The sequence below is a fragment of the Artemia franciscana genome, chromosome 11 (genome assembly GCF_032884065.1).
Source record: "Artemia franciscana chromosome 11, ASM3288406v1, whole genome shotgun sequence".
In the NCBI taxonomy this organism is placed as follows: Eukaryota; Metazoa; Arthropoda; class Branchiopoda; order Anostraca; family Artemiidae; genus Artemia; species Artemia franciscana.
Window position 1 is genome coordinate 5,107,163 of NC_088873.1, and position 16,134 is coordinate 5,123,296.

At 36.7% G+C, this 16,134-nt stretch overlaps 2 protein-coding genes across 4 annotated transcripts in view; one reads left to right on the forward strand and one right to left on the reverse strand.

The window, feature by feature from the left end:
• LOC136032715 (putative protein kinase C delta type homolog) overlaps positions 1 to 10,439 on the forward strand; it is a 215,811-nt gene extending 205,372 nt beyond the window's left edge. For both annotated transcript variants that reach the window (XM_065713026.1, XM_065713025.1), the window contains exons 13-14: positions 4,464 to 4,604; positions 9,167 to 10,439. In XM_065713026.1, the coding sequence (XP_065569098.1) occupies positions 4,464 to 4,604; positions 9,167 to 9,313 (288 nt within the window). In that variant the 3' untranslated portion in view covers positions 9,314 to 10,439. The remainder of the gene's footprint in view (positions 1 to 4,463; positions 4,605 to 9,166) is intronic.
• Positions 1 to 16,134, reverse strand: part of LOC136032714 (chitooligosaccharidolytic beta-N-acetylglucosaminidase-like) — a 152,310-nt gene that overhangs the window by 55,917 nt on the left and 80,259 nt on the right. For both annotated transcript variants that reach the window (XR_010618766.1, XR_010618765.1), the window contains exon 11: positions 14,040 to 14,257. The gene's annotated coding sequence lies outside the window, so the exon portion shown is untranslated. The remainder of the gene's footprint in view (positions 1 to 14,039; positions 14,258 to 16,134) is intronic.

The following is a 16,134-nucleotide window of genomic DNA, read 5'->3' on the forward strand; positions in this document are numbered from 1 at the left end:
AATAAATTCTACATCACCTAATGTTATGCTTCCTACGCCTGGGATGAGTTTCTGAAACTCCTAATAAGTCCAGTTTGAATTGTCTGAGTTCGTCAGTCAAAATGTCGATAGGTGCTCATTTTTTAACGTCGTAACATTCCAAGTTCCAATTTTCATGTTCTTTAAATCATTGAAATTATTTTAGCCTCAGGAAAAGCAACGATCCCGAATACCAGTGCAGGACGGGGATCACATATCTTCTCAAGTGTACACCGAAGCGCTTAAGACGGCTAAGAACTGGAGAGCAAGAAGTCCCTGGGACCTCCAATATGAATGGAGGCTTTATGCAATCCTCGGTACATCTTAGTCACAACATGTTTTTCAGCACTTGGTGATGGTCTTCTATCACAAGAGTCGAAATCCTGCAGAGACGGTCTCAAGCCTATTACCTCCGACTCATTATATATTCATGCCTCCAAATATTATGTTACAATGGGGAGGCTGCCCATAGTAGATAAATTAGCTAGGAATAGGTTTTTAGCCCGAAAACATAGGTCAAATCAGACTAAGCCCAGAAGAATTATCCATTAATCAGAATCCCATACGAATGTTGTGTCGTTTACTAGGCATAATTTCTTCGAAGTGCGCCACTCCTCAATTGGGAATCAAGTTGACCACAAGTACCTCAGTCTGGCAGGTACCCCAAAAGGGTCGAGACAGCCCTTTTCAGAGGCCTTTGCCCATAGATCTGGATATGACGCCCTGCCGCAGTTGTCCACCTATACAAGATCCTCCAGTGATGGTGTCCTGCGTCACCATGCAATTTAACCCATTACTGTGAGAAGGTTTGTAACTCACAGGACGTGCGGAAACGCCGGTGGGCCCTGTTTAGCGTACATTTGAGGATCCTTCTTCCCCCTCTACCTGTATTTATGACCCCAGACAAGGGTGCCCTAGTTTCTATTATGGACCCCCAGGGACCTGGACCCCCCAGTTTCTATTATGGACCCTTAGCCTCCTAAGGAGGTACCTTCCATATCTGTAAAGTGTTCCTCTATCGCCACCTTGGGAAACGCTGAATGACCTGGGGGAGGCCGCTTAAAGCTTACGAATGGTAAACACATCTTCTTATAATTACAACTTAGCTGTCCCAAATAATAATCAAATATTAAAGTTGCTATCTATTTTATAGTAGTTTTTTTAACTGATTTTTTCCACTGTTACGAACATAAATGAGTAAATAAATCCGAAAGCGAGTGAAACTCAAACAGAATACGCAAATCCAGCCTGAAACGAACGAAAAATCTCCGCAAAGAAGAGTTCGGGCTTCGCCTCCCTCCCCCACTACAAAAGCCCAAAACCCATTGAGTCGTTGGCACCTTACCGAAAACGAATTATATTAAAAAAATTATCTTTGTACTTATTACAACACTCAATAGAAACATAAAAATTACAGTAAAATTAAATTTTGAACTGATGAGCTTTCAGCAATTAATATCATTATATATCATATATCTGGTTTAATTTTATTAGTTCTTTCCAAGACAAATATAGCTTCACTACAAACAAGAGTTTAGATACTGCCCCCTTCCCAAACTGTAAAAGTCTAAAGCCTACTACGTCATTGGTGCTTCACTGAAACCAAATTATATTACAAATATTTTTTTCCAGTTATTGTAGCATTGAAGATGAAAATATAATTACAGTGAAATAAAATCTTGAACTGAGGGTCTTTCAACAAGGAATAGCATTATATATCAAACATTCAGTCTGATTATGCTTGAACTTTTCAAGACTGTTCAAGACACATAAAGTTTTCAGTAAGGCACCAATGACGCTCTAGGCCCCATGCCCCACAGTGAAAGAAGGAGGCAAAACCCAAACTCCTCGCCGTAGAGACCCCGCCAGCCCAAAGCCAGACCCCAATACTCAATCTAAGCCTCACTAGCCTCAAGGTCCAATCACCCACCAACTCAACTCAACTTTATTACAATCAAATAATCAATACATGCATCTCTTTTAACACCCCCACAAAAGGCTCCATGACCCACATAAAAGGCACCCACACTAGCAACCACTGTTTACTCATCCGCCATGATTGTTTACTTAATTTCTGTTCGTTTTGGGTTTCATTTATGCCTAAATAGCAAAATATTCCTGCTCGTCTCAATCCCGACTTGCATACTCAACCAAAGCCTTATGCGTTTCGGTTCTACCCACTCACCCATATTAGTACCTGCCGCAGATTCTGCTGCCACGACTGTTTACCTAATTTGCGTTCATTCCGGGCTTCACCCACTCCCCAATGGTACCCTCTGGTTGTTGCAAGTTTGATCCACTGAAGGTTTCCACCCCCTCCAATCTCAAGGCTAATATGGCCCTCACACCTTTTCAGAAAACTTCCCTTTGAAAAGTTCCTTTTAGTTCCCTTATTCTTATGAAATCTAAAAATGAATTTAAAAATAGCAGAATCAACTTACTTTCAGCGAATTTTCTCCCAAAGTCTATCATAGTGGTTTTTAATTTCTATCATACCTATTTAAAATCACCTTTCTACTCTGTTTCCTATTTCCTCTTTGCGATCCATGATTTTATTGCTTTATTTTCTTTTCTACAGCTCAGATCTTCATCATTACCATTTTAGGCCTTTTTTTCATTTCACCATCTTTGTTTTGCCTATATCTACTTTTACGATTCCTATTTTCTTTGCTACATCCACCCTCTAACTTAAATTTTAAAAACAGGTGTTCTTCATCTGAAAGTAAGGAGCAACATTAAAACTTAAAACAAAGAGAAATTATTACGTATATGAGGGGGTTCTCTCCCTAGTCAGTACTTAGCTCTTTATACTAAAGTTCGAATTTTGTTTCAATTCTTTAAGAATGACCCTGAATAACAAAGGCTGTTTAATTAAAATAGATAGCTCTTTTGAAAGTACTAAAAAAACTTTTCCGTAAAGAGCGAGGTATTGACTAGGGGGCGAACCCACTCATATATATAATAATTTATATTCGTTTTAAGTTTCGATGTTGCTCCTTACTTTCAGTTGAAAAAACTTACTTTTCTTTAAATTAATTTCTGATCATGCTGGGAAATTCGGCACCCCCTTCATAGAACTGTCCCTTCCCCATGAAAACATCCTCCATGGAAAGATTCTCCCATGTAATGCCCACCCCGATCCCCATCCCCACCCCAACCATAAGAAATCCCTCCTGAAAACGTCTATATGCTTCCGTATAACCAATACTATATGTAAACAATGGGCAAAATTAATAAATTGCAGCATTTCCCCTAGGAACTGTGGGGGAATAAATCACCGTCAAAGAGACAGTTATTAGTTTTTCGACTATGTTGAACAAAATGGCTATCTCGAAATTTTGATTGGGTGACTTTGGGAAAAAGTGAGCGTGGGAGGGGGCTTAGTTGCCATCTAATTTTTTGTCACTTAAAAAGAGTACTATAACTTTTAATTTCCATTTGAATGAGCCCTCTTTCGATATTCTAGGATTACTGGATGGATACGATCACCCATGGGAAAAACAAACAAAAATCAAACAAATATACACCCATCCGTGATTTTTCTGCAAAAAAATACGAAATTCCACGTTTTTACAGATAGGAGCTTGAAACCTCGAATTCAGGGTTTTCTGATATTCTGAGTCTGACGGTGTTATTTTCATTAAGACTTTGTCACTTTTAGGGGGTGTTTTCCCCCTTTTTTCGAAAATAAGGCAATTTTTTTAGGCTCGTAACTTTTAATAAGTTACACTGAACTTGATGAAAATTATATATTTGAAATCAGCATATAAATGCAATTCTTTTAGTGCATCTATTGGTATCAAAATTCCGTTTTGTGGAGTTTTGGCTACTATCACTCCTTACTTACACTTCGTTACCATGAGCTGTTTGATAAATCCTTTTTGTATTCTTTATTGCCTACTCTATTACTTATCTGAATATTTTTTGTAGTCCTAGTTTTAGTTTATTCTGGTCAGAATAATTCCCTAATTATTAAGCATCACCTAATCACTCCTAATTTTAATTTATTCTGGTCATTCTGGCCAGCATAACTATCTAATTATTAAGTATTCCTTAATTGCCTGTTTTTTCTAGTCCTAGTTTAAGTTTATTATGGCTATTCTGGCCAGAATAACTTCCTAATTATTAAGTATTACCGTATGGCCTACTTGTAGTACTAAATTTAATTCATTCTTGCCATTCTGGCTTCCTGGCTAAATAGGCAATACTCACGTTCCAGTTTCTTTATCTTTTTTTGCAGGTTCTTAGCATGCATGATTTTAATTTTTTATTGAAGATTTTTGCATGATTTTTATTTTAAATTTTGAAGTCGTTTAGAGTGCAAAACAAAATCCCTTTAAGGTGAATTCAATTCTTATTTTTGGTTTTGATTTCTTTATTCAAATTTACTCTATTCTTAAGGTGTTAATATCTTTTTATATAATTAACACCAATTTTTATTACAGTTAATGGAGAAAGATTCAACGAAGCGATTAGGGACTCCATACTGCTCAATGGGTGATATTTGCGATCAGCCGTTTTTTGATGGGATTGATTGGAAACGGCTCGAAAGAAAAGAAATTGAGCCGCCGTATAAACCAAAAGTGGTAAACTATTTTTTTCTTGCAGAAAATATTGCTTATTTGTAACGGAATCTAAGGTACCAGGAGTAACAAGAATATACCACTTGTCTCAATAATTATTATTTTTAAATTGATTAAAAGGTACTCTAACAAACTTTAAAGTTGGCCTCCCAATGCTAAAATGTCTATCAATTCTCTAGCTAGAAATGAAAAGTTTTGCCACTTTTTATCCCCTCCCTCATCCTGCTTCCTCAAATATAGCTTCAAGTCCCCTTTCACCAATTTCTCCACTCCCTAAGGTCAGGTCTGGGTCATTTTTCCTTCACATGTTTGTTATCACGGCGTCAGACTTCAAGTTTTATTTGCCCCCTCATAAAAAAAAACTGCCCGATTGTGTACGGCGCGGTCTTTTTCATAGTTTCCACGTTACATGCCCTCTGTTTTTAATTGGACAAAATGCTTTTCTGCCTCAAAATATAGACCCACTTGTTTTTTATTTTTTTTTATATGCTTGATTTTCCATAATGGATGGTCCATATTTATCGTTTACTTTAATGTCCCACTTGCGCAGAGGTAGTTATAGAATAAAGACGGAGAGGGCACTTGCCCCGGGCGCAGAAATTATAGGGACGCAATATTTTAAATAAATAATCTAACGGTTATTATTATTTTGAAATTTTTGAAATTTCATTTTTATTGAAATAAAATACAGTGCGCAGTTATAAATGAAAACAATTAATAAATTATTAACTAATTAATAAAATAAAAACAAATTTAAAAGTAATTCAATAATAATCATCAAAATAGTTAAATTTTGAAGATTTTGTCAAAATTTGGCCAGAAAATTTGTGGGAGACAGGGGGGGGCACCAATTAAGATTTTACCCTGAGCGCAAGAGAGGCCTACTACCACTACAACTACCAATGCGTTTGCGCTGAAGAAGCATGCAATCTATTGCAATATGTAGCATGAGAAGCCTGTTTACTCCGAACAGAAATTACTCCGTATATGAAAGGGGCTGTCCCCTCCTCAAAGCTTTGAAAAACCTTAGCGTAAAGAGTTGGGCGTTGAGGAAGGAACAGCCCATTTCATATAAGGAGTAATTTCTGTTCATTTTAAGTTTTAATGTCGCTTCTTACTTTCAATTAAAAAAAAATTGTTTTTTTTAAATAATTTCTGAACGTTTTTGAATTAATGCATGTTTTGATTTTGGCTCTTCGCACATGAATACTTAAAACAAAATTTACATATTTTTTTTTGTTTTTGCTACATGGCTTTTTCTTGGTTTTGATCGGATGATTTTGAGAAAAAAGGAGTGGGGGAGGAGGCCTAGTTGCCCATCAATCTTTTGGTTACTTAAAAATGCAACTAGAACTTTTAATTTCACACGAACGTTTTTATTAATAAAAAATATACATAACTTCCGAATTAACTTTCGTAACGAACTTCTATATTCGTATATTTTTATTACGTATATGAGGGGGTTTTCCCCCTCTTTAATGCCTCACTCTTTACACTAAAGCTTAAATTTTGTCCCAATTCTTTAAGAATGACCCCTGAATCACAAAGGCCGTAGAAGAAATAGTTGAAATAACTAAAAATACTTTAGCGGAAAGAGAAGGTATTTAGGAGGAGATGAACCCCTCATATGCGTAATAATTTATGTTCGTTTTGTTTTAATGCTGCTCCTTACTTTAAGTTGAAAAAACTTTTTCATATTTATCTTTTCATTGTTTTTGTTTTAAAAAATATTAGAAAATCCTGCACCCCCTTCACGGAAATTCTCTCCTCCCGTGACAAATTCCTCCATAGAAAGATCATCCCATGTAACCCTCTCCCCTCAACCCCCTCCCTATCCAAGAAAAAATTCCCCTGAAAACGTCTGTGCACTTCCCAATAACCGTTACTATATGTAATAACTGGTCAAAGTTTGTAATTTGTAGCCCCTCCCCCGGAGACTGTGATGGAGTAAGTCGCCCCCAAAGACATAGTTATTAGGTTTTTCGACTATGCTGAACAAAATGGCTATCAGAATTTTGACCCGTTGACTTTGGGAAAAATGAGCGTGGGAGGGGGTCTAGTTGCCCTCCAATATTTGTGGTCACTTAAAAAGGGTACTAGTACTTTTAAATTTCTGTTAGAATGAACCCTCTCGCAACATTCTAGGACCAATGGGTCGACAGGATCACCCCTGGGGAAAAGAAAATAAAACAAAAAACAAAAAAAAACATAAACACACGTAGCTTAGATAGGAGCTTGAAAATTATACAGTTAAGTTCTCTGATACGCTGAATGGGATGGTGTGATTTTCGTTAAGATTCTGTGACTTTTAAGGGATGTTTCCCCCTATTTTCCAATATAAGGCAAATTTCCTCAGGCTCGCATCTTTGGTAAGTAAGACTAAATTTGATGAAACTTATATGTTTTAAATCAGCATAAAAATTCGATTCTTTTGATGTATCTATTAGTATCAAAATCCCATTTTTTAAAGTTTCGTTTACTATTGAGCCGGGTCGCTCCTTACTACAGTTCGTTACCACGAAGTGTTTGAAAATTCCAAAAAATAAAGTTGGAAAAATTCCAAAAATATATCTGCTTGGTGTAATATCTATAAACTGCATTAAAAAATAGCTAAATTCTTGAATGCAGTTATACTCAAAAGGTGTTAAGTTCTGGTATTGTGTGTGTTATGTTTTGATATAATAAAACAACAATATATCAAGAATATATTTGAAGTTGAGAATTGTCGATTGCCTTGGGTTTGGTAGTGCACTTATTAAATAATTATTGGGGGGCTCACCGGAGGTCCATGAGCCAACCAACCAAAAACTTTAAAAATTCCTTAGAAAAAAACAGCATTTTAAGGCATTACTTTAAGTTTATTTTAGATCTTTGAATGCAAGTTTCGAGTTGGGACTAACGAATGAATGATAAGCCAAGCAGATTATATAAGATTTAAAAACAAAAAATATTTTTTTCTTGAAAGGAAGAGGGCGACAGCCCATTTAGCCCCCTCCATGTTGGTATGCGCCTGCTTGGGTTTCACAGAAATGATCTTTTTGGTGCTAACAAGACTGTTACTTTTGTAGAATACTTTGTTGGGAAAATATTTGTATTTCAAAGCTAATTTCTTTTTTATACTTTTTATCCCTTGAAAAACAAAAACTCACAAATTACAATAAAAAGCTAAGCAACTTCTTTTTAATCTCAGTTGTTCTTGAGAACCAGAAATTCAACCTATTTTTCAATTGTGAAATTAGATTGAAAGCCAGCATAAGATCCTGACAATGATGCTTCATGCATGAAGCATGCCAAGTTTTGGCTAATCGCTTAAACCTGATAGTACATAAAATAAAGATTTACCAAGTTTGTTATATTAGAATTCGGAAAACTTGACTTGGAGCGATGCAATCATTTCTGAAAACTCATTTTTGAGCTGAGGCTCAGTTAAAATACTTTAATTTGTCTTTTGTCCTTTATTTGGATAAACCAAAGAGATATTGCAGCACCGTAAATGCGTAAAAGATATGCTATGACATTGACAAAATACTAGATGAAAACAGTTAATAAGTTCCTCATGGTTGTAAAACTAAAGAATATTGTAAAGAATTGAGTTCCAAATCTGTTTTTGCATTAGAGATTTCTGCCTAAAGTAGTAAATTTGCAACAAAAATGAAAAAAAAAATTATGAAAAAAAAAATTCTATAAACAAATTTATGGGAAAATGTGACGTTGCTGAATCGTAGATTGACAAGGAGTCATATATATGCTGATAAACTTTCGGATGTGAAATTTCTTCGGTTCAACTCCCTTCACGAAGCATGAATCTTTATTTTTGACAGGGATTATCTTTTGCATGAGGATCTTTTGTGTGATGGTTCTTTCGCATAACGTCAGAGAGCACTACACATTAAGGTAACGTAATACTTTACGTTACATACAGAATCTTACGGATCAGATTTGTTTGTAACGTTAAAAGTACCAAGTGATCCCGAGCTCCACATAGAATTTATTAAATAAATTTATGCTACGCTACGGAATAGTCCATGTAGCAGCAACAAAGTAAAATTACTAAGCGGTCGATTAATAAGTTTTGAAAATAATATCAATTAATTTTATTTTTTTTAGAAACCGTTCATGTCTGATTTGGGCTTTAGTTCCCGTCCCCATTTTACTTCGTTCGAGTCCTAGTGTTGCTTGTAGTTTGGTTTGGAATGGGGGTCAGCGGCGTGACTCTGTAAGTTTTGTCAGAGTCGACCCATCTTTAAATGTGTACCTAAAGAAATCTGGGGAAGATAAACAGAAGGGGTTCAAAAGTACGGGATTGATGACCCACAACCCCATTGCGCTTCCTGGCTCAAGAGCCATGCAACGGATATCAGTACCACCGGTAGGGACTGTAAAGCCCAATGTCGTATGCTTCCTTTTCCGTCTAGAGTGAAAGGGCTTGTTTAAGTGTGAGAATTTACACTGAATTTAGCATGACTTAACCAGCCACTGAACATTTTGTGTGTAAAAAGTATTAAATTATGATGCAAAAGCCGCTTAATGCAGCAGCGATATTAATCATGTTATTTTTCTTTTAGAAACATGTCTTGGATACACAATATTTCGACCCAGGATTTACGGCAGCAAACCCCCAGCTAACGCCCGTGGATAAAGACATTCTTGCCTCAATGGACCAAGTCCAGTTCAAAGGGTTTAGTTATACTAATCCAAATACAACGGACTAAATATTCAATAGCTTAATTGTATTAGCTATTCTAATAGGAGCTGCTCATTTTGTGATTTGTCACTAACGTATAGACTTATGTCGTTCTTTACAGTGCAAACTGTGCTTTTTTTCACTGCCAGTAAATATCTGTGGCATTGTGGCACTACTTTGAACTTTGTGCAGATACTTTTCCTTTTTTACACAATTTACATTTCTAAAACAAAACGTATATATCTTACAATGCGTTTTAGGTTGTGACTTTGTTTTCTTTTTTATTGTAACTAGCATGCTGGGGTCATGTTTCGAAAGAAAAACGATGTTTTGAAAGAAAAAATTCAATAGATTTTGTAGATATATTTCCATGGGATAAACTTCAGAAACATGTTCCTAAAAATGGCAATTGCTTTTGTGCCACTGATGTTGCAAATACACCCGGCAGGCTTGGCCTAAAATATCAATATTTATACCGTAATCTCTCTGCAATTTTATATACCTCCTTCGTATAGCTGCCTTAGTAAAATCTGCCTTCTCTGCATTTTTCTAAATTTATCTATTTCCCACTAATAAATTTTTTCTTTTCTGCCTGCCGCTAGCTCATTGGGTAAATAAAAAATCTTCAAACCCAAATAATTACACAAGCAAATTCAACCTTCTTCCAGCAATATTAAACTTTTAAAATGAATATATAAAAAAAGACCTCAAAATAGGGGAAAGGAAATCTCACAAAAATTCTGCCGATATAGATAACTCTCAAAGATCGCAAATTTTTATTTTCTCTAGGAGTGAAAAGATTATCCAAATTCCTCAAAATTTGTCAAAAATAATCGAAAATTATTTCACTTATATCACTCGTGTAAATTCTTTTTCGGAGTGCAAAGATGCTGTTGCAATAAAAAAAAATAAAAAATATTCTTCGAACGATTGAAGTGTCATTTGTTATCATCCTAAAATATTTTTACTCACATATTGAAAGTGAATTTGGACATTTGACTTTTTTTATCTACAAGAAATGTGTCTGTAATTGTGTTCATGCCAATGTTGTTTACCTTTGTTTTTTGAATATCTAGATTATTTATAAAATTATTTCTGCCTTTTTTAGTCATTGTCAGATTTTTTGATAGCTGGAATTAAAAAGATTTTTATGCATAATTTTCTTAGGATTTAGATATTAAAGCGTATAGAGTAAAGAATATCACGTGGTTTTTGTATAGGATGTGAGTTGAAAAAAAATAATATCTCATTTTAAAGATAGTTTTCAATAAATTCAGATCTTTGGCGGCCAGACAGGGACTCCCTAGTATATAAAACTGTAGAAAAGAAAGTAGCTTACTAATCCCAACATCCTAGGAAAACCCACAGTTGTAATAGATAGCGTGATAGTCTCTCAGGTAGCTAGGCCGGGCATAGGATCCGGTTCTAAGCGTTTTCTCCATCCAGAAAATTCTCCCGGAAAATTCCCTCGGAAATTTCCCCTCGGAATATCCCCTTGCAAAATTATATCACCCCCATAACACCCCCCTCCCCCACGGGAAACTCCTCCCGATTGAAAGTTCCCCCCACGAAAAATCCCCTCTCCGGAAAATTCTTCCCGGGTAATACCGCCCTATTCTTTTCCTCCAGATAATTTCGGGTGTTCATAAGAAATTAAATTAAAATTTCTACTCTCCTGTTCAAGTAACAACAAATGATTTTGCCATAGTATTGGCATTTCTTTCACTTTATGGCGTAAAACGATAATTTTGGCCCAAAGTTTTGGGCCAGTTTCCGCTCTTGTAAGTTGCCCATATTCTTTGGTATAAAAGCTATACTGTTTTCACAGGTGAGGTGACTGCTTTACGAGTCTGTGTGAATGTACCATTGTAGTCATTTGGAAGCTTATTCCCCAAATACTAATTAAACGAAAGGGTTGACGAAATGGATGTATATTCCAGGATGTATTGTTTCCTTCTACACAATAAGTTTGTCGTTCCAGGAAAAGTTGAAGTTGCGTAGCAGTCCATAGAAAGAAAACGGTTAAAATAGACGTTTATTTTAAGCTTCATGTGATTAAGTTTATTCATTTGAGGCTTGACAAAATTACCTACAATGGTATATAATTTTACATTCATCATTACGGAGGAGGAACAGTGGATTTTTGTGTAGGTGGAGGGAATGAGCTTCTATTCTTGAAAACTGTGCTATCATACCCACATTTTCTATCTCTCAGTGAACTTTTAGATATTTATAGAAGAACAAATGGGAAGGGGTTAGATTGTGGGATGAAAGCTTACATTGAAGTTCCTACCGCCACAAAGATGAATAATTGGAAGGGGCATCGTAAACAACACCTGGAAAATCCTCAGATGTAGGGAGGGGGTGGCAAGTGCTACAAGAAGCTTTGTTTTCATTCGGATATAAATGGTAATATTTCTCATTTTCTCATTTATATACATCATTTAATTCATTTTAGTTTACCAGGGGGCATTACCTCCCTACTAGTGTCTATAGTGAATATTCTTATAGAAAAGGTTGGCTCGAGGAATTCACCTTGAAATCCAAGGAATTGATAAACCTTTAATTAGATTTTGATATTTCAGACCCCCTCCTCATAGATAATTGAAAGGGTCATTTTTTTTTCAGAGAAGATTGTCATTATCGAAGAATTTTTCTTACGAATATGTAAATTGAATCTGAAAAGTAGAGGGTGAAGGAGAACGTTGCAACCCTCAACCACACTTCAGAGAACCCTGGATCAAACAGTTCACAGTAACTAGCTATAAGTTAAGAGTGACCCTTGTCAATAGAAAGCGAAACTTGCAATTATACAACAGCAAAATCTGTCATTCATTCTGATTCCAAATGTGCCAAATCAGGGCCGTATCCAGAATTTTTTTCTGGGGGAATTTTACAAAAGGACTTTTGGGGGAGGACTTATAAGAAAAACTTTAAAAACGCGTCAAAAATTTGTTTGTATTCATTTTGTTAAGTTTTAACGAGTCGGACAAACATTTTTTTTTTTGGGGGGGGGGGTCAGACCTCTTAATTCCTTCTGAATATGGCCTTGTGCAAAATGTACTAATTTTAGAGTTGATCATTAAAAGCTATTATTATCTGAACATTTGCATAGTTTCAGAAACAGAAACAAAACTCCCTCGCAAAGTATAAATATTAAACACAATATAACTACTGATGTTTATGGTGTGCTCCCTCAAAACAGGAAGTGATCCTTATGTAAATTTTGAAAGCCTGGCAGCGCAAGGTGTCTTTTGATTTATCTCACCGCTTTGCAATACAGGAATTGCATGACACAATTGTCCCTAACATAATTATTTAGCCTCTTCCCAGTGTTGCCAGATGGGCTTGTTTCCCGCCCCATGGGCTTGTTTTAGCTGTCAGGGGCGAGTTGAGCTTTGGAATAGGTGTGGGGCGAGAATGTGGGTTTTTTTTTAAAAAAAAATGGGCTTATTTTTGACTAAAATTTGGGAACCGCACGAAAATTGTGGCTCAGCCATATGGCTCAGCCGTGGCTATACATCAAAACGACAAAAGGGAATGCTATTCCATTTTCCGAATCCAGAGTGCGCTGGATTCAGGATCCCTTGTCTGAGAGGATGCGGGTTCGAATCCCGGTGTACCCAATTCTTCAGTTTGGGACGGGGGTCAGTGGCGTGACTCTGTAAGCTTAGCCAGAGTCGACCCAGCTCTAAATGGGTACCTGGAGAAATCTGGGGAAGGTAAACAGGAAGGGTGTGCGAAAGCACAGGATGGCTGGCCCCCAGCCCCCCCCCCCCATTGCACTTCCTGGCTGAAGGGCCAAGAAACGGAGATCAGCACCGCCGGTACGGACTGTAAAGTCTAATGCCGTATCCTTTACCTTTACCTTTTTTTATTCCATATCGACTTCCGTGTAGGGAATTTATTTCCACATGGCTCTGCGTTTAGGGAGTTTGCTAAATTGTGAATTGATATTTTGGGAATTGATGAATTGCTTAAACTGATGAAAATTGAGGTTTATTATATGAAATTGGAATCAGCCACACAATTCAAGGTAGAGTACTCTGATTAGGCTACCTTTGCCTGGTCTGCCTTTGCCCAATGATGCTGAAATGTACAGGAGACCTGTGATTAAGGGTGTAGAGTAGTTCCTCCTGCACTGTAGGGTACAGAGGCCCCCATTGTAACCAAGATACACAGTAAGAAGTGATTTGTTTGTATCTTACTTCTACTGGACAATATCTATGCAACTTTACAGCCCAATTGACTGAATAATACACAGTGTCTTTAGCCAAGTCTATGCATCTTGCAAAATAGGTTCCCACTACAGGCAAACCAAGACAACCAAAGCTTCGTTCAATTTACATTCTCCATTGAAATTTCTGTTGACAGAGAATATTTTGAGCCTACGATTTCATCCATCGACGATATTCTCAACAGAGAGTTGACTTTTAACAACCAAAAACTAATTTTCTATCGTTCCTCAGTTAACAGAGAATTTCCTCTATTAACTTTCGTGCAAATAAAACCCCAAACGATGAAAAGTTAACAGCACTATTAACGGAAATGTTGACAGACAATGCAAATCGAACGAGGCTAAATCGTCATATTTACTGACTCCACATTATAAGGTAACAGTTTACGTTCATTAATTAATTAATTAATCAGTTAAGAAGTAATCACAGGCTACTACTTAATTCAAAGTTCAATACTTTATCCAAATATAACAATCATTTGTGTTGTAAATTCCTTTCAGTAAATAGAAAACTTACTTAGAGTGTGTTCCAGGTAGAATCTGTAATTTAGTCCAAATTAACTGCAAACGTGGAAAGACTTGTTAACCATTACTTTCAGCCTCCGTTGTTTTTCCTATCCAATGATGATTGTACAGAAATTAATTCACTAAAGACCCTTGTTAAGAGCCCTTGTTCAGAAAAATTTCATAAAAAATTCCATTTTTCGGTCGTTCCAGCTGTTAATTCACTCTCACCTGGAACAAAATATTTATTTTTTATTAAATATTATTAACGTTTTTATCGGACCGGGAACACGCTCTTTATTTAGTTTGGATAGAGTTGCCTGCGGCTCTTACTACTGGTATACTCTTTTGGAGAACTCGTGAAAGACGTTTTCCAGGTAAATCCGAGCGGCATGGAAAAATAAATTAAGGAGAGGGAAAACCAACGGATATCGAGATAAAAATCGCCCTTGCCATCTAGTGAATACTAATGGCTTTATTAATTTTGCATAGGTAGCGTTGCTTCTTCTTGTTACGTAATACTTATGCTCAATGAAGTTTATGATAAGCATAAGGCCTTCAACACACACTGCGATGCCAATAGCGCATATTTACCGTATAACATGGGCCTTATGGGAAATCGTCACCAGTGTACCTTCTCCTTATTATATTTTTCTATGCCGAGGGGGATGGGGCTTGTTTTTGAAACGGTGTGTTTCTCCACAGCGACCATGTGGTAACACTTCCTCTTCCCTGAAAGTCAAATACTTGGTCACTACTAGGTCTGTTTATGAATTTGGGAACATTTGTCCCAGCAGATTTCTTCCCCACTGAAAATTATCCCTCAGGGAGTCCCTACACCCATCCCATAGAAAACACCCCTGTAAAGAACGTCAATATGTTTCCCATTAACAAATGCTAACTATAATCAATGCCCGATTTACAAAACTTACAACCCTTTCCCTAGGGGCTGTGGGGCGTCAGGTCATCTCCAGAGGCGTATTTATTCGACCTTTCAATTATTATGGACCAAATGGCTATCTCAAAATTTTATTTGTATATAATTGGGGATAAAAAGGGGCAAAGGAAGGGGGATAGTTGACCTCCTTTCTGTTTAGTCACTTAAAAGAGCCCTTAAACTTTTAATTTTTGTTTGAATGAGCCCTCTTTCGATTTTCTAGAACCCCTGGTTTGATTCAATCATCCCTGGTGGAAGCAAAAAACAAGCAACAATGAAAAATACACATCTACGTTCTTTCTTTGGCAGAAAATACGCAATTCCAAATGATTGTGGATGAGAGCTAGAAATCTCTACAGTATGGTTTTCTGATTGTCTTGCAATTAGGGAGGGGGGCAAGCACCTAAAAGTGTACATACTAATGCCAAAGCATTCTAACTCTCATTTAGCCTTCAAATAAATACATAATTAGGTCTGAAGAAGGGGGGGGGGTAAAGGCAGAAATTTATATATAATTCTTCTCGGTTTCCGGGAACATTTCTGGTCTACGCTGTTATTATGAAAGTAAAGAGCTATATTAAACACCAAAATGACCAAAATTTACTCCATATAGGGGGCTACCCATCCTCACCCCCATCTTCCCCTCTTGGTCATAAAAATTTCGGAGGGAGCTCATTCAAGCGGAAATTGAGAGATCTAGTACTTTTTCTTTTAATTCGAAAGTTATTGGAGACCAATCGGTCCCTGTCCTAGAATTTTTTGGCATCTGGTCCTTTTATTACCCATCATGACATATCATCGACATTTTGAAGTAATTTCTTATTTTGTACTTTCTTTGTGCCTGCTTCATTTTACGTCTGGGGGAATTTCCCATGTGGGGAGGAGAGGGGAGCTTTTCAGCTGGAGAAAGTTTTCCAGGGGGAAACGCCAGCCCCCGCTCGAGTACAACATTTAGCACTGATTCATACTGTAATTGGAGGGATTGGTCCGGTGACAAAAAATCCGATTCATAATAGGAGATTCGCTCAGCCTCATTTAGGAGCTTAGCGTTGGAAAGGTCACTGATCTCTTGCTCTTTGTCAGCTTCCACATAGAACTGTGATTATAACGGACTAATTCACTATTTTGATCAATTGTGTTCACACAATTTTTATAAAGACACATGTAAAAA